Source organism: Aspergillus chevalieri, chromosome 7 (assembly GCF_016861735.1).
Source record: "Aspergillus chevalieri M1 DNA, chromosome 7, nearly complete sequence".
Lineage (NCBI taxonomy): Eukaryota > Fungi > Ascomycota > Eurotiomycetes > Eurotiales > Aspergillaceae > Aspergillus > Aspergillus chevalieri.
Window position 1 is genome coordinate 2,395,534 of NC_057368.1, and position 16,425 is coordinate 2,411,958.

Below are 16,425 nucleotides of genomic sequence, written 5' to 3' on the forward strand. Positions count from 1 at the left end.
CGCCATTCTGCAGAGTAAACTGGTTGGTTCCTTCGTCCGGCAAGATCACTCCGATATTGTCAAACATGCTCCTGTATTCTTTATAATCGCCGTATACTTTCCGGACTAATTCTGGATCCAGTAGTGTACTTGCTTCTGCAACCTTCTTCTTGAATATAGGCATATCTAGAGAAAAATCGTGATTTACGGAAATAGCTAACTCAAAAGAAGCATCAATCCTTTCAAGCAGTCGAATAGCGCTCTCGAATTCATCGAGCTTGGATTCCGTAGTGAGATCGCCGCAATGTATGGCCACATCCGCAGGCTGAAGATACACTGTTGGGAAATTCAATACCGTGTGTGTCTGAGATGACAAAGAAGCGGGTTTTGACGTTAGTAGTAGAGCCATCGTAAAGGCTGTCTTCTAATATCAGTAGTTGGGCACAGTTGTTGAAGAAAGTTAAAAGTCAAGAGGTGCCTCGAAAGTCACGTGAAAATCATAGCGACTAGGCAGACTATACCAGATACGGCAATCGGTCGTCACGTCACCCAGGAATACTACTGGTCCGCCCATTTCAACAACAGCAGGGTTCCCCGTGAGTATTCACGTTTTCTTTCATATCAAGCGCAGAGCGCCTCCTGGCATGCCTCCGAGCAGATGCGGTCATCACTGAGACTGCTTGCGGCCATTGCCCGCGACCAACCGTCAAAGTTGAGGAAGCCGGCCGTTAGCTTCGACCATGTGAGTTGTTGGCATATGACTAGATAAGCGAGTATTGCTTTGCTTTACTATATTCACTGTTATGGATTCTCGAAAATTGTCGCTAATAGTGGCATCTCAGTTCATCCAAAGACAACGAGTTCTCGGCCTATGGAGAGAAATTGTCAGAGCTCTGAACAGTGAGCTTTTTCGCCTCAACTCTGGATGGGGATGGATCAAGCTGATCAGTAATTGAAGAGATTCCCAACTCGCCGACGAAGGTTGAGTTACGAAACTATGCTCGCGAGGAGTTTGAGCGCCACCGCAATGTGACCGACTTGGTGAGTCGATAGTCCTGCGTGAACTTAGACACTAAGCTAAATCATTGTAATAGCAACATATACGGTATTTACATTCGGTAAGAATAAATTCTTTTGCTTTCTTTCTGGCATTATCTGATATCTGACATTTGGCAGACTGGCAAGTCGGAATTCCAGACCATGAGACGGTATATCGATGAACTGGTGGGTTGATATAGAAGATTATACCCTCACGCACATTACAGACCATCAAAGATGGCATGAATACCATAAATACCCTGCCAAAGCATGTATATATGTACCTATATGAACGGGATTCGCAAAGCCATCGTAATCTCTAGTTGCCGCCACTTTGCACTGCGATTGCTAGTGTATCCCGGAGTAATTCGCTCTTCTTTCGATTCTAGGCAAACCACATACCAGTTAGCCTTCTTCTTTACCATGAAAAATGATAGGAATGCATCATCGAACTCACGATTTCAACGAGCTGCTCCTATCCACCTGTGTCCTCTGTACGCTACCCTTCTCTAGATCCTGGTCAACCGGCGCCCTGCTTCTATCGGCTGCAACTCCTGTCGTATTTTGCGGATCTGCATCTGAAAGTTCTTCTCTGACATTGTCGGGTCTCTCTCGGGCTTGATCCAAGAGAGTCTCTGCATATTGAGTTAGGTTGTGATTTCTGTTGGATGGGGTCAGAACTCACTTGTTGATGGTTCCTTGCGGGTTATATCGGCGGTAAATTCAGACATTTTCAGCTGATAAATTGAGTATGCTTTGAATAGAAATATAGTGAAGGTGTCGTCCTCCACTGAATTTGGCTTATATAGTCGACCAAGGACCGTTACAACATCATACGTCATGGGGTACACCTGTCTACGGAGTAAAGGCAATCCTCATAAAGAGAAGGGAATCAATGCTCTAGAAGGCCCGATACGTATGTACAATGATATAAATAAGCAAACAAATCCTCCGACATATCAATTCACCTAATAGTCATTCCAACTCAACCTTACCCCCGCCTCGATACCATATCCCGCACAGCATCTAATACCCCAAGTGTTCTCTTTTCATCACCAGGCTCCAGAGAAGACCGAGCCGTATCCTGCTCAAGCGTCGCCTTAGCAGCCCCCTTCCGTTCCGCTTCCTTAGCAGCCGCCTCCATAGCAGCATGTCGCTCCCTCCAATCCCGATCTTCCTTATCACGGATCTCCAACTCCCGTAGCCACGCATCGCGCTTTTCCTGGGACCTCCGTGCCTCGAGTGCTTTCTCGAATTCGCGGCGCTGCTGCCGTTCCGTCTTGAAATACATGCCTCCGGCGACGATGGCGACGAGGGTGAATCCTTGGGCGTAGATACGGGCGCGGAACATCCGGTTCATCTCAACCGAGTCGCCGGCTTTCATGGAGCGGTAGGCGCGGTATAGGGCGTAGCATGTTGCGGCGCATCCTGGGCGTTAGGATAGTTGGGTTAGACTCGATTCGACTACCCACCGTCCAACGTTTGTAGTTTTCGGAGGCACGGGGGTAGAACTGGACTTACCCAGCGGGATCAAGGGCTCCTCTTTGAGTCTTCTGGTGAATTTTTGAAGAGACGATTCCTCCTTGAAATCACTGGATCGTTCGCCTCTGTTAGCTCTCCCTGCGCTCGTAACGGAGGGCGGTTATGCAGGTGTTCGGCACGTACGGATGGTCGTCGAAAGACGAGGGAAGAGGTTCGCTGCTCATTTTATCGACGATATAGTAGTATATGACTAGGTAGAGAAACCAGATTTGATTAAGACTGATCGAGGTACGGCGTTCCGGATCAATCGCAGGCGGAACTCCGAGTAGCGCGCGGAGTTGGATCGGAGTCTGTACCGGTAGCGGGACACGCAGAATCGGCTGCCTTCATCCAATTCCGTTCTATCGAGACCGTTTAACGTTTCTGAAGAGAATAATGGGCTTTTGTAGTATCAGTTGATGCGGAACATGACGTCGGAAAAGGCGAGTTGATGCCAAGCGATATTTTGTGTTACGCGTATTACAGAACAGAACGGTAAATAACGGTTGTTCCCGGTATCTAGTAACAATCCGGCCAATCAGATGGGACGACTCGGACAAGCATTCCGTACGGAATAGACATCGGGGAATGGTAAATCTAGTCTTGCAGCTTACTTATATATTTCCTTAGAGAGCATTTGAGGCTATTTACAAGACTTTCTGTAGCTGTGCTGCAGTGATCATCGTTCATGCAACACCGCTGCATCTGTAAAAAGAGGGGCTTAGGGCCCAAGTTTAGGGTTGATGACTAATAGACCGGCCCGCAGTCACGGGATTTTCCAAAAAGTAACGCCGATGGTCTCACAAGGCCTTATCGCTGCTTCGAATCCTGCTCTTCGGACTGTCTTTTCATTCGATCCGGCTTGCTAGAAAGACAACCATGACTGACGGTTCGACAACTCCACTCGCCGCCAAGGTGAATAACCTGGCATTGACCGAATACGCCGCTGCCCCGACGCCGCCATCGGAGAAGGTTGACCAGTTGGGAACGCCGCCAGATTGGGGCATCGCGGACTCGTTCCTGCTTCCAAATGGGTATCCAGACGTGAGATTATACCTGACTGTGCAGTTGTTTGATCCAAAGACCATCTTTATTTGCTGATGCAAGTTCGTCATGGGTCTAGTATCTCCGATTGATTTTAACATCGCGGGTTTACGATGTCATCGATGAAACACCATTGCACCATGCTGTCAACCTCAGCAATCGCCTCGAATGCAAGGTCCTTCTCAAGCGAGAGGACATGCTCCCTGTCTTCAGTTTCAAGCTCCGTGGAGCTTACAACAAGATGGCGCATTTGCCTCCGGAGAGGCGATGGAAGGGCGTCATTGCTTGCTCTGCAGGTCAGCATTTTGTACTTCTACGAAAGAAGGCAGTTGCTCATATATGAACAGGTAACCATGCGCAGGGCGTCGCCTTCTCTGCCCGTCATCTGAAGATTCCCGCCACCATCGTCATGCCCTCCGGTACCCCGGCGATCAAGCACCTGAATGTATCCCGTCTAGGTGGTAGTGTCATCCTTCACGGAAACGACTTCGATGCGGCCAAGGAGGAAGCACACCGGTTGGAGAAGCAGCATGGACTCACTAGCATTCCGCCGTTCGACGATCCGTACGTCATCGCCGGTCAAGGAACCATCGGAATGGAAATCGTGCGCCAGGCGAACTTACAAAATTTGGAGGCAGTCTTCTGCGCTGTTGGTGGAGGAGGATTGATTGCTGGTATTGGTGTCTATTTGAAGCGCATTGCACCCCACGTGCGAATCATCGGCGTGGAGGCTGATGACGCTAATGCCATGGCCCAGTCTCTGAAAATGGGCGAACGCGTTCTTCTCAAAGAAGTTGGACTTTTCGCTGACGGAGCGGCTGTCAAGACAGTTGGTGAGGAGACATGGCGTCTGGCCCGCGATGTCGTAGACGAGGTCATCCAGGTTACGACAGATGAGACATGCGCGGCGATTAAGGATGCCTTTATGGACACTCGGTCTATCATCGAACCAGCCGGTGCCCTTGCTCTTGCTGGTCTGAAGAAATACATCGCAAAGAACCCTAGCCCTGACACCAGCCGGGAACTGGTTGCCGTCACCTCGGGGGCGAACATGGACTTTGATCGGTTGCGTTTTGTCGCAGAGCGTGCTGCTTTGGGTGAGCGGAAGGAAGCTCTTCTGAGCGTAAACATTCCCGAGAAGCCTGGTGCGTTCGCAAAACTCATCGAGGTTGTCCTGCCCCATGCCGTAACCGCCTTCAGCTACCGATACGCCCGTGCTGAATCTGCAGACATTTTGATGGGTATCTCTCTGTCGGCATCAACAGGCCAGAAGGATCTAGCCAACATCATCAACCAATTGACGAAGGAAGGCATGTCCGCGAAGGACCTGAGTGATGACGAGCTCGCCAAGCGGCATCTGCGCTTCCTGGTCGGTGGCCGCTGCGAAGTCCCGAACGAGCGTCTGTTCATGTTTGAATTCCCCGAACGCCCGGGCGCTCTGGCCAAGTTCCTCACCACTCTTCGACCTAACCAAAACATCTCTCTATTCCACTACCGCAACTACGGAGGTAATGTCGGCAAGGTACTGGCGGGTATCCAGTGCCCTGAATCCGAAAAGGAAGAGCTGGAGGCTTTCCTTCGGGATCTGGGCTACCCGTTCAGTGAGCACACCAATTCTCCTACATACCAGACTTTCCTCCGCAATTAAGATCCTATTACGCAAAATAACGGAAACGAAAAGTGTACATTTGGATTCAGTGTCAGGTTTTAAATTGTTGATTTCATGGGGTTGAGTGCTGCTGTTAGGCGTTCGGATTAGTACATGAGACAGAACGTGTGATGTAGTCATGTTTGTCGGTATGATGTATAGTTTATTCGAATAGATAATAGAACGAGGCTGTCTTTACAGTGTACACTACTTGTATGTATACATGGTAGCCCTTGTAGAAAATCCCGGAACCGGCGATACAAAATCTCCGAGCGACATTTCCTCCGCGCGGGAGTGCGGAATAGAAACAATCCAACACCACTAAAAATCCATACCAACCCCAGGATCAAATTAATCCTGACCCTGCCTCCATATCTACTCTCGGAGACATCAACCGGCGGTCCTCTAGCTCGATAAGAAAAAGACCCCGCCGACCAGCCACGATGATGTCCCTCCGCTCCCTCCTCGGTGCCTCGACCGGCACCCTCCGCCAATTCCTCCCGCAATCGCTCTCTCGCCCGACAGTCTTCTCCCGCTCGTTCTCTCGGTTGTCGCTTGCAAATGGGCTAAGGAACTTGCGTCTGCGGTCTGAGCAGAAGCAGACACAGATTGCTGGTGTTGGGGCTGTTGGGGCTGTTGGGGCTAGGAAGATTGAGCAGGTGAGAGGGATGAAGACGCGGTCGTCGGTTAAGAGGCTGTGTGATGGGTGCAAGGTATGATTTGAATTGTTTTGCTTGTGGAGGAATTGCTTTGCGTTGGTGTGGTTTATTTGGGTGTGGTGCGATGCGATGCGAGACTGGATTCTATGGAGGACCTTTGGGGAATGAGAGACGAAATTGGAGAATTGGATGCTAACGTTGAATTGCTGCAGCCTGTCCGGAGAAAGAACAGGGTTTATATCATTTGGTACGTTCCTTTGTATGTCGGTCGTCATGGATGGGATATTAACAGTGGTCTACAGCTCCAAGAACCCCAAGCACAAGCAACGACAAGGGAAATAAACGTCTCAATCGAAAAACGGATTCAATTCATTATGGCTTACTACTTCGAAACGCTACCGAAGTGCATAGAGTGGGGGGATTATGTACTACTTGATACCTGAAACGCTTCGTGGATATACGGTTTTTCATCTCGACGCCTGGAATGCCTTTGTCTTTTTCTCCTTTTTTGCTAGCTGGTTGCGGCGTACGTTACATTGTACATTAGGTTTATCATCAAAAGGTCATCGTTGAATGGTTATTTTCTGGTTTCTGAATTGGTGCGTTCTTGCGGATGCGTAGCCCTATCTCTTACAGGTTGACGATGGCGTAGACAATCATCTTACCGCGCAATTCTTTGGGTCTCGAATCAAATGTCTTTTCTGCCCGTCATCATCTACCACGCCCCAAGAGGCTTCAAATGCGCCTTCATATCCTCCGCCTGGAGCCGATGATACTTCGACGTCGGATGGTAACTATTCCACCAAACACAACTATGCCCATCATCATCAATGCAAGTAGCATTCGGAAAGCCATATTCCTGAGGGCTGTCCAGTACTCTAGTCATGAATGACCATGAATCATAAAGCACAGTGGTTGTCTATTTCATTAGTTTTTCTTTCCCCCAAGGTAGGTACAGGGACACATACATCTTCATGGCTGCTCGTGAAGTTCTTCACCATCGACTCAACGTTCTGGTTAAACACAGCGAGATATTTTGCATGAGACTTCGCAGTCTCATCTCCCTGACTCAAAATCTCAGGCGTACGACTAACAGCAGGAACATTGAGGAAGAGGAACTTGCGTCCGCCGTCACGGTAGATCTTCTCGACCAGCGATCTATACCGTGCAATCAATCTCGGCGTAAACGTCTCGGCATCCGTGTTCGAGTATGCGTTTCCGATACTGCTTACCACGTCAACAAGCCTTCCCATTAAAACCAGAACAGAAGAGGAGAGAACGCACTCATTAATCCCAATCCAAACCCCGAAAACCGCATTATCGCCCGTCCATGGCACAGCCCCTTTATCAGCATACGTTGACTGAAACATTTCAACTTGCGAGACGAGATCCTTCGGATTACCCGATACGAGTGTATTATCGATCGTTGCGCCGCCGACGGCGAGGTTGTAGGAGAGGACCAGAGAGGCGTTTTGGGTTGTTGTTAGGTAGCCGACCCAGTTTGTGCCGCCGGATGTTGTGCCGGTTCCTGTATACTTTATGTATTAGAGCTTGATTGAGAGGTATGGAGTAATGAAGACGAACCTAGGGATGGGTTTCCCATGGGGTTGGAGGCGGATGGGGCGGTGTTGTTTGGAGAGAAGGTGGTGTCTGTGTAGGAGTTTCCGCTGTTATGGTATTAGTATCATATTGCGGCATCTTAAAAAGAAAAAGGGGATCTTGCAATGTGAAGAAACGCGTCGCTTCGGCATTCTGTCGTGGTAGGGGCGTTGCAGCAGCAATGCCGATGGCGCTGGCTGCCAGCCAAATAAGATTGGGTTTCATGTTCGTGCTGATTTTATACTCAATTCGTACAACAGAACAGAACAGTGTCGGATGGCATTCCAGCAAGGTCCTTTTATAAGCCATCCGGCATTAGTCTCAGACCACATCCACCCCGGGATACTGTTCAGCCTTGCCGAGAACCCTGCGCCCCGATCTCACTCAGCAAACATGTTGGAAGTTAATTGCATCCCATTCTCCATTCAAATATGCAGCGGATAAATATAAGTATTAGTTTAGATAGGTAGTTTTGCGGGGTGCATGTTTAAGCGTTCTTGCATGTGCCGTTTGTCCGGCGGGGTTAATAGGCTTAATGTTACTGATTAATAGATGTGGAGGGTGAATGTTGTACATGAAGCTTTAGCTGTTGCAACCAGGGTAGGATAAATTGGTATGGGCGACGAGATCGCATTGAGATCTGCCCGGTTGCTCCATTGGTGAAACAGGAGTTGCTTGGGACATGTCAAGTAATCAGCATGGAACACTTTTATCTATGTCTTTTCTATGTACAAGATCTATCATACCGAGTCCGAAAGTAAGCATCACATCACATCATGAAAAGAAGGAAAGGAAAAGGAAAAGGAATCACTCCCTAACCGTCACCATCTCCATCCCAACCCCACAAACAAGCAACTTCACCCCCTCCCCCTCATCAGCATCTCTATCAATATCTCCCCGAACAACATCCAAAGCCGCAATATCCGCCACAGGGCTGTAATGATTAACCACATTCCTCACACTAATCGCCTCCACCCCCTCTTTCGCCGTATCCAATTTAACCGACCAGACCTTAACCCGGTGGTCGTTGCCCGACGAAGCAACTGTTAAATCAACAGTTGTGTTTCCGTCGGCTGATTTCCGCTGCGAGATTACCTTGACGGTCGTTACGGAGGCGGTGTGGGCGTCGGGGATGCTGACTGTGTGGACGTGGGTGGTGGTTTCGTCGGTGTTGGTGGTGGTGAGGGATGTGTGGAGGAGGGAGAGCGTGAGGGCGTTGTCGTCGCCGCCGGCTGCTATCAATAAGGTGTTTTCTGAGACATGGACCAGTTCTAGGGACTTGATGCTGTTGGAATGGATTTGGTAGCGGCTTTCGCAGGAGATGTTTGTCGGGGTAATTGTGGACTCGAGTGGTTGTTTTAGTGATAGGTTTGATGCAGTTATTGTGTAGAAAGGTGAGAGGACTGGGGTTAGGTTCCAGAAAGTGAAGTGGCCGTCTGTCGAGGCGGTGATGAGACCCATGAAGGAGTCCTTCTGGACGAATTGGGCTTGTGTTAGACAGTTGCTCATGTAGGTTCCTTTTGCTAGGAGAGCAAAGCCATTTTCGGTTGATGGAGAGTAATGGAAGATCTGGTTGTGTCAGCAATGCTCAAATCTTAGTCCACAAAGTGACTCACCTTAATCACAGAGTTCGGGAAAGTCAAGACAATCAGAAAACCACACTGGCCATCCGGTTCCCGAACCTCCAGTGTATCGAAGCTAGTCACTCGACACTCCGAATCTGGATCCTCCTTAGGAGTCACACCCGTGAGCAACGTCGCAACTCCAAACCGAGGGATCCAGCGTATCCTCCATGCAAAGAACTCCTCATACCCAGAACTGGTAAACAGGTACTCTCCATTCTTCGACCATCCCACCTGTTGCAATCCAGCCCTGTGCTTTTTCAGAACCCGTAGACTCTTGAAAGCGCCCCATAGATCTTCCTTGCCGGGCTGCATTGGTGCAAACAGACGTACAGTCGTATCCTCAGCACCCGTAGCGAAAATGGTCTTCTTTCCATTTGAACCACTGCCAGTGGCATTGAACGCCTCCATAGACTTAATCTCCCGCCCATGACCACCAGCACGTACCGGACGGCTAGCCTCAGCATGTATCCGCCGACAATTAAACCCAGACTGATGCCATATGAACAACCCGTCACCCGCATTCTCAAGACTGGCCTGAAAAGCCCAGTTCCGACGTGCACCGCCGCAGAAAAATCTAGCAACTTCCGACTGTGTGATCTCGTTCCAGACGACGAAATCCATGCCGCGGAAGCCGTAGAGCATGAGGTTGTCTGAGGTTTTGTCGAAGTATGCGCCTTCTACGTTCTGGTTTGCTGCTGGGGAGGAGCGGTGCACTGTTTGGAAGTTGAAGGAGTCGGTGGAGGATTTTGTGGTGATTTCGTGGACGCAGTAGTTTCCGTCGCGGCCGCAGGTAAGGAGGTAGTCGATGGATGAGCCGTCATTGTGGGTTTGGGATGAGAATGGTGTAATGCTATTGACGCCTTCGTCGCCGTGGATGAGACGGATGCTTGTTATTGGTCGTAGCGGGTCCTCGAAACTGTCACCAGAGCTTGGTAACCGGTATACAGCAAGCGAGCCGTTCTTGAATCCCAGAACCAGATACTGGCCACCACAGAAGAGAGAGGCACATTGCACCTCGGAAGGATAAAGGAGGCATAAGGGCACATTCTGTACATGTGGCTCTGAGCCCTCCTGTCTTGTGACGGTGAAAAGATTTGCCCTATCGGTCGTAACATAAGAAGAGACAAATGAGACGGCGTCGGATGGACTAGACGAAGCGGGCTCGGAATCCAAGGCGAACAACCCAAGTGGTCTCTGATCCGTCTGCACAATCTTGGCCAATGATTTGCTTTGGTGGTCATATAAGCGAATCGATCCTCGCGCATTACCTAATAATGCCAGCCCCTTTGATGGCAAACCAGAGATAACAGAGTAACCACGGAGATCGTCCTCAACGCAGAGAATCTCCTTTGATACTTCAGGCTGCATACCAAGTCCGGTTAGATTCTTCGGTCCAACTAATCCAAGCTGAACTTCTCCATTCACAGACGTCGCAATGAAACAATCCGGGGCGATAAAGTCAAATGCTTTGAACGGAACTTCCTTCTTGGTCTTTTTGCTTTGGGTGTTGGAAGGAGCAGGAGCAAGGGCTTGATCTGATGCATCCCCGTCCTTGTCGATCCTGAAAGTTTTAATGGCGCCGTCGTTACCTCCGGTGTGGACAACAACCCTACCATCGACCTCATGCATGCTCAGGGAAAAGATATGCTTCCCGGTGTGATAATGGAAAGATGAACTTTCACGTAGATCAAACACTGGCGTCTGCAAAATTTGTTTCCAAGTCAAATCCCACAGCAGGCACTGCGCATCCTCCCCACGCGATATCAGTCGTAACTTGCCATTCACCGCCGCCGTCGACATGAAATGAACGCCCCATATCCGAGCAATATGACCAAATGCCTTTGCAATGCACGATTCCGACCCCAGTTCCCGAACAGCACTAAAGCCCGTACTGCGGAGTTCGAAGCCGTCTGTGGAATAAGCCGATGGATCATTGGGAGACGCACTGTCACAATCGGATATATCCCAGATCCTGACGGTTCTATCATCACTACAGGTAGCTAATAACCGGCCTGGCTTGTTATTTCCCAGGTTAAGGATCGTGGGCGATATCTCAACGCCGAAAATAGACCCCTCGTGGCCTGTGAAGAAGTGGTGGATGGAGCTGACTGCGTCGGAGCAGAGACTTCCGGGGTTGTTAATGAAACACGACCATACAATGATCTCCCCGAATACGGTCCCGGCAGCGATCAGGACGTGAGATGGCGAGAGCTGAACGGTATGCGCTGAATAGAGGATGGATTTGACACTCGTTTGCAACTGTTGTAGGTGGAGCACATTTTCATACTTGGATGATGGACCTGCCTGCACAGCATGTAGGGAGATAAGGGCATTATGGGCCGTGACAAGATAAGCGCATTGTTTGCCGTCCTCGCTAGAGGCACATCCAGCCAGAATCCAATCCGGCGCTAGGAATTCCGCACTTGCTGCCGATAGCGTGGTCTGATTCCCGTGGGCTAGGTCGATAATCCTGACCGACTGTCCACCCCAGGCTACCAGCTGGACATGTTCACTTTCCGCATTCTGCGCTGTGTGGTTGAGAACTGCGAATCCATGGACGTTGTTCCTTTTAAAGGTCTTCAGCTCAGCGACAAGTTTGCCGGTGTTCTCATCAATCAGGCGACAATATAGACCCTGTCCTTGCAAAATAAACCTCTTATCTTTCACCTCAAGGGCTTTCAGTGCCGTAATAGGAAGGCAAGCATCAACGTGCTAGTTGGAGTCAGCGTCATGTCTTACAGCGCCAGCAGCGGAAAGGTCACTGACCTCCAGCGAGAGATGCATTGGCGCAATGGCAGCGCACAACCTGCCTATACGAATCTCTGTGTAATATCTTAATTCAAAATAGTTCGCACGTTTAGATCGTCTTTTGATTCCCCGCGTGAAATTCCAAAAAATTCGGATTATGTCATCTGCCCTGGCACGACGCTTTTCCATATACGGTAATATTGCGCACGTGATGTCGCGCATTTCATATCCAAGTGGCGACGCGGAGAACATCGCCTCGTCGACTCGACTTGTTTGCCAGAAGCCGTCGCTGCGTGCTCCTGTTGCTATACGGGCCTCTTGTGATACAGACTCGGTCTACCATGTTGCAATACGTTCTCCCTACCTGATCGTTTATGACGTCTCCAAGCCAACATGGGTGTAACCGGGCTGTGGACAGTCGTCCAGCCCTGCGCACGACCTATCAAACTCGAAACGCTCAATAAACGGCGCCTAGCAGTTGATGCGTCAATTTGGATATACCAGTTCCTTAAAGCGGTGCGAGACAAAGAAGGCAATGCGCTGCGCAATTCTCACATTGTTGGATTCTTCCGCCGGATATGCAAACTTCTATACTTTGGGATTAAACCTGTCTTTGTCTTCGATGGCGGGGCACCGCTGTTGAAAAGGCAGACTATCGCTAGTAGACATAAGAGACGGGAGGGGCGGAGAGAGGATGCTGCGAGGACGGCAGGGAAGTTACTTGCTGTGCAGATGCACAGGAGTGCAGAGGAAGAGGCGGCACGGCATAGGAATAGGGCGGCTAGGGAAGAAGAGGAGGTTCCTGATAACCCAGTGTATGCTGAAGAGGCATTCATGACGGACAGGGAGAAACGACAGGCTCGGCAGTTTAGGAAGAAGGACGCCTATCATCTTCCGGAACTTGAAATCTCGCTTGAGCAGATGGGTGCGCCGAATGATCCGCGTATTATGTCTCATGAGGAACTAGAGGAGTATGCGCAGCAGTTTTATAGGGGTGAAGAGATCAATCTCTACGACTTTTCTAAGATCGACTTTGACAGTCCGTTCTTTATGAGTCTGCCCGCTACCGATCGGTATAATATCCTTAATGCTGCGAGGCTCAGGAGTCGACTGCGTATGGGCTATTCCAAGGAACAGTTAGACAACATGTTCCCGGACCGCATGGCGTTCTCCAAGTTCCAAATCGAACGTGTGAAGGAAAGAAACGATTTGACGCAACGACTGATGAACATCAACGGCATGAATGGGATGGATGCTTTCTACGACTCGGGACAAAGGATTGCAGGAGAACGTGGCAAGGAGTATGTTTTGGTGAAAGACCCCACCAACGAGGGCGGTTGGGTACTTGGTGTCGTGGGCAACAAGGATGAAGGCGGGGCTGAAAAGCCTATTGATGTTGACCAATACGGACAGCAAGAGGTGTTTCCTGACATGAGAGAGTCGGATGATGAGGGGGGTTTCGAGGATGTGCCTATTGAAGGGCTGAACAGACTCCCGAGGTTATCGTTTCTTCAGAAGGGTGCCTTTGACGAGTCGATTAAGGCTCAACGAGAGGTACCTGATGCAGTCGAGGACGATTCGCTTTTTGTACAAAGTGACCTGGAAGATCGCCATGGTATTGACAATATCTTCGAGGACGGGAACGAAGATGAAGACCTTCAGAAGGCGATTGCGATGTCATTAGAAGCAGCTACGGAAGCTCAAGAGCACGATGATCTCCCAGAGATTTCAATCAATTCTAATACTACAGCACCGGCACCACTTGGATCAACGGAACCCAGTTTTATGCCTCCGGAGAGCGATGGTGAGGAAATGGATTTCGCGGCTGCACTAGCGCAGACAAAACGACCGAAAAGAGACGCACCGCACCCCGTGCCTGCTAATCCATTCGGAGGACCCTTGCCATTCGAATCCATCAAACTCAAGCCAAGTGCAGAAAAGCGGCAAGACAAGGCCATTGACGAAGATGCGGGTGGTTTTGTGAAAGAGCCTGCTCCGTCTACTGGAAAAGGCAAGGAGCAGTTGCCGCTGCCGCCGTGGTTCTCTGCTGAACACACGAGTGCCGAGTTTGTCCCTGACAAAGTCGATAATACTTCGCTGGAGGGCTACCGGGACAGCATCATGACACCGAACCGTCAGTCATTGAAGGATTATCGGTCGCCGGATGTCATTGACGTTGATCAGGAGCCAGAGTCCAAGGAAGTGATTGATCTTGAGGCTCCCGCAGAGAAGGGAACTGCTGAAGCTACTGGACTACCAACTGCAGACAAAGAAAATGTTACAAACGTGGCGCCGGAAGAGGCTCAAATATTGCTGCCACAAGAGGATGACATTACAGACGAAAAGCCTTACGAAGGACCTACAGAAACTAAGAAGCCAAGCCCCGTCGTTCAAGAGGACATTGGACGTATAGAGCCATCCCCGTCGCCGGAGTTCGAGGATGTTACAATCCAGCCACAAAAAGCACCTAGCATTGAATTTAAGCCTCAACCACTTGCTGAGTTTAATCAGCAAGATTCCCTCTTTGTAGAAGAAGGAGATGAAGAAAGAGAGCAACAGGAAACTGCGATTGATCTAGAGGATGAAGACTTGATGCGACAACTTGCAGCAGAAGACGAGGAACATGCTCGCTTCGCAGCCACGCTGAATCCCACAGTACCTGGCCAAAGTGCTGCAGAGTACGAACAAGAACTCAAACAGCTGCGCTCCCAGCAGAAGAAGGATCGCAGAGACGCAGACGAGGTTACACAAGTCATGATCTCTGAATGTCAGCAGTTGTTGACGCTTTTTGGGTTGCCGTATGTTACCGCGCCTATGGAAGCCGAGGCGCAATGCGCAGAGCTGGTCTCCCTCGGCCTTGTCGACGGTATCATCACCGACGACAGCGATATCTTTCTCTTTGGAGGAACGCGCGTGTACAAGAATATGTTCAATCAGAGCAAGTTTGTGGAATGTTATCTAACATCAGACATGGAGAAGGAATACGCGCTTCACCGGAAGAAACTCATCAGCTTCGCCCATCTCCTCGGAAGCGACTACACGGAAGGCATCCCAGGAATAGGGCCCGTGACAGCACTAGAAATCCTCACTGAATTCTCCAGCCTCGAAGAATTCCGCGACTGGTGGACACAAGTCCAACTAGGCACAGATATGTCCACCTCCACCCACCAAACCTTCTACAAGAAATTCAAGAAACACGCCTCCAAAATCTTCCTTCCCCGCTCCTTCCCCGACACTCGCGTGGAAGACGCCTACCTCAAGCCCGAAGTCGACTCCGACCCATCCCTATTCCAATGGGGCGTGCCCGACCTGTACGGACTCCGAAACTTCCTCATGGCCACGATTGGATGGAGCCAGGAACGCACGGACGAGGTTCTGGTGCCGGTGATCCGCGATATGAATAAACGGGAGCAGGAAGGGACGCAGGCTAATATTACGAGCTTTTACCATGGGCCCACGGGGGCGGGGGCATTTGCGCCGAGGGTCCGGAATGGGGGGAAGAGTCGGATGGAAAACGCGTTTAGTCGACTGCGACAGGAGGCTGCTACGGGTCAGATTGTTAATGGAGATATCATTGATGCTGATGTCGATGTCGCTGTCGATGCAACATCGGGAGACAACCCTTCTCCACGTTCCCCTTCTCCTGGGCGTACCTCGGGGCGGAAGGGCAAGGGAAAGGGGACGAAGCGAGGCACCACCACCGCGTCCCAGGTCGATGATGAAGCGACAAGTAAAAAGCGGAAAACCAGACGGAGCAAAAATTGATGCCTACCTGCTACTTGCTAGTAGTTGTCGTTTACACAGGGTTAGTGGGGTAGACTAAGCCGAAAGAGACCCCACCGTGTCTGGCGAAGGAGATGTTATCTCGGAACTGCAACATGCGAACAGGGAGAATGTTCCTGGAGATCTCAGCGATCAGTCGATCATCCGATATCTACAGCATTGCATTCCAACACTCAGCACAATTATGTATGTGTGCTGCTATATACACTATGTAAATAGAAGTACACTATCTAAAGCGACTAGTCCTAATTGACTTTATGACGGAGTTCAGGGGTACAGTAGTATCTTAAGCGGATAACTGTATCATCGCCGATGGGCAGCGCATGACATCATGTTCCCAACCATGACGTCGGCGTCACCAACCACCGCCCAAAAGGGGAAAAGCCAGAAAAATAAGACTAGTTGGCCATGTTAAATACGACCTTCCCCTTTTCATTTTCATCCATGGTTCTTCAAGTCAATTCATCACCATTACTTGCTTGCACTTCCTTGCACATATTAACTCAATCCGGTAATATAGCCGACGACGTCACGGGGCTGTTGCCATTGCCGCCCAACTCCCCCCAGCGTTTATCTTGACTGATCTTCCTCCGCTTGCGGCGCGGCTCTTCCGTCGCATCCCGTCCATCCTCCGGTTCCCTCTCGACTCCTGCACGTCATCTCTGCGCAAAGGACCGGTCCTCTGAGACGTCCCCTCGATCAATTATTTCCCTTGGGTCCCCTCCTCTCCTCCCATTCCTCCCTACTTATCCGGCCGTTCACCCCTGATCTCGCGTCCGGT

At 50.2% G+C, this 16,425-nt stretch overlaps 8 protein-coding genes across 8 annotated transcripts; 4 read left to right on the forward strand and 4 right to left on the reverse strand.

Annotated features, from left to right (window-relative positions):
- Positions 1-637: 637 nt before the first annotated feature.
- Positions 638-1,212, forward strand: ACHE_70805S (LYR motif-containing protein 2; the record flags this gene model as incomplete). Its single annotated transcript, XM_043283178.1, has 5 exons — positions 638-721; positions 822-879; positions 938-1,020; positions 1,074-1,097; positions 1,156-1,212. The coding sequence occupies 5 exons, from the start codon at positions 638-640 to the stop codon at positions 1,210-1,212; spliced, it is 306 nt and encodes a 101-aa protein (XP_043140484.1).
- Positions 1,213-1,470: 258 nt separating this feature from the next.
- On the reverse strand, positions 1,471-1,748 carry ACHE_70806A (uncharacterized protein; the record flags this gene model as incomplete). The annotated part of the gene is made up of 2 exons (XM_043283179.1): positions 1,471-1,652; positions 1,703-1,748. The coding sequence occupies 2 exons, from the start codon at positions 1,746-1,748 to the stop codon at positions 1,471-1,473; spliced, it is 228 nt and encodes a 75-aa protein (XP_043140485.1).
- Positions 1,749-2,008: 260 nt separating this feature from the next.
- On the reverse strand, positions 2,009-2,723 carry rcf1 (respiratory supercomplex assembly factor RCF1; the record flags this gene model as incomplete). The annotated part of the gene is made up of 3 exons (XM_043283180.1): positions 2,009-2,445; positions 2,539-2,609; positions 2,683-2,723. 3 exons carry the CDS (start codon positions 2,721-2,723, stop codon positions 2,009-2,011), a joined length of 549 nt encoding a protein of 182 aa, XP_043140486.1.
- Positions 2,724-3,417: 694 nt separating this feature from the next.
- ILV1 (threonine dehydratase, biosynthetic) lies at positions 3,418-5,230 on the forward strand (the record flags this gene model as incomplete). Its single annotated transcript, XM_043283181.1, has 3 exons — positions 3,418-3,582; positions 3,662-3,878; positions 3,930-5,230. 3 exons carry the CDS (start codon positions 3,418-3,420, stop codon positions 5,228-5,230), a joined length of 1,683 nt encoding a protein of 560 aa, XP_043140487.1.
- Positions 5,231-5,673: 443 nt separating this feature from the next.
- ACHE_70809S (50S ribosomal protein L36) lies at positions 5,674-6,231 on the forward strand (the record flags this gene model as incomplete). Its single annotated transcript, XM_043283182.1, has 3 exons — positions 5,674-5,943; positions 6,102-6,136; positions 6,192-6,231. The coding sequence occupies 3 exons, from the start codon at positions 5,674-5,676 to the stop codon at positions 6,229-6,231; spliced, it is 345 nt and encodes a 114-aa protein (XP_043140488.1).
- A 373-nt stretch (positions 6,232-6,604) lies between these two features.
- Positions 6,605-7,797, reverse strand: ACHE_70810A (SGNH/GDSL hydrolase family protein; the record flags this gene model as incomplete). The annotated part of the gene is made up of 4 exons (XM_043283183.1): positions 6,605-6,808; positions 6,858-7,417; positions 7,474-7,556; positions 7,613-7,797. 4 exons carry the CDS (start codon positions 7,795-7,797, stop codon positions 6,605-6,607), a joined length of 1,032 nt encoding a protein of 343 aa, XP_043140489.1.
- A 498-nt stretch (positions 7,798-8,295) lies between these two features.
- ACHE_70811A (tRNA (34-2'-O)-methyltransferase regulator RTT10) lies at positions 8,296-11,897 on the reverse strand (the record flags this gene model as incomplete). The annotated part of the gene is made up of 3 exons (XM_043283184.1): positions 8,296-9,057; positions 9,105-11,825; positions 11,880-11,897. 3 exons carry the CDS (start codon positions 11,895-11,897, stop codon positions 8,296-8,298), a joined length of 3,501 nt encoding a protein of 1,166 aa, XP_043140490.1.
- A 357-nt stretch (positions 11,898-12,254) lies between these two features.
- RAD2 (ssDNA endodeoxyribonuclease RAD2) lies at positions 12,255-15,626 on the forward strand (the record flags this gene model as incomplete). The annotated part of the gene is made up of 1 exon (XM_043283187.1): positions 12,255-15,626. The coding sequence occupies one exon, from the start codon at positions 12,255-12,257 to the stop codon at positions 15,624-15,626; it is 3,372 nt and encodes a 1,123-aa protein (XP_043140491.1).
- Positions 15,627-16,425: the final 799 nt, after the last annotated feature.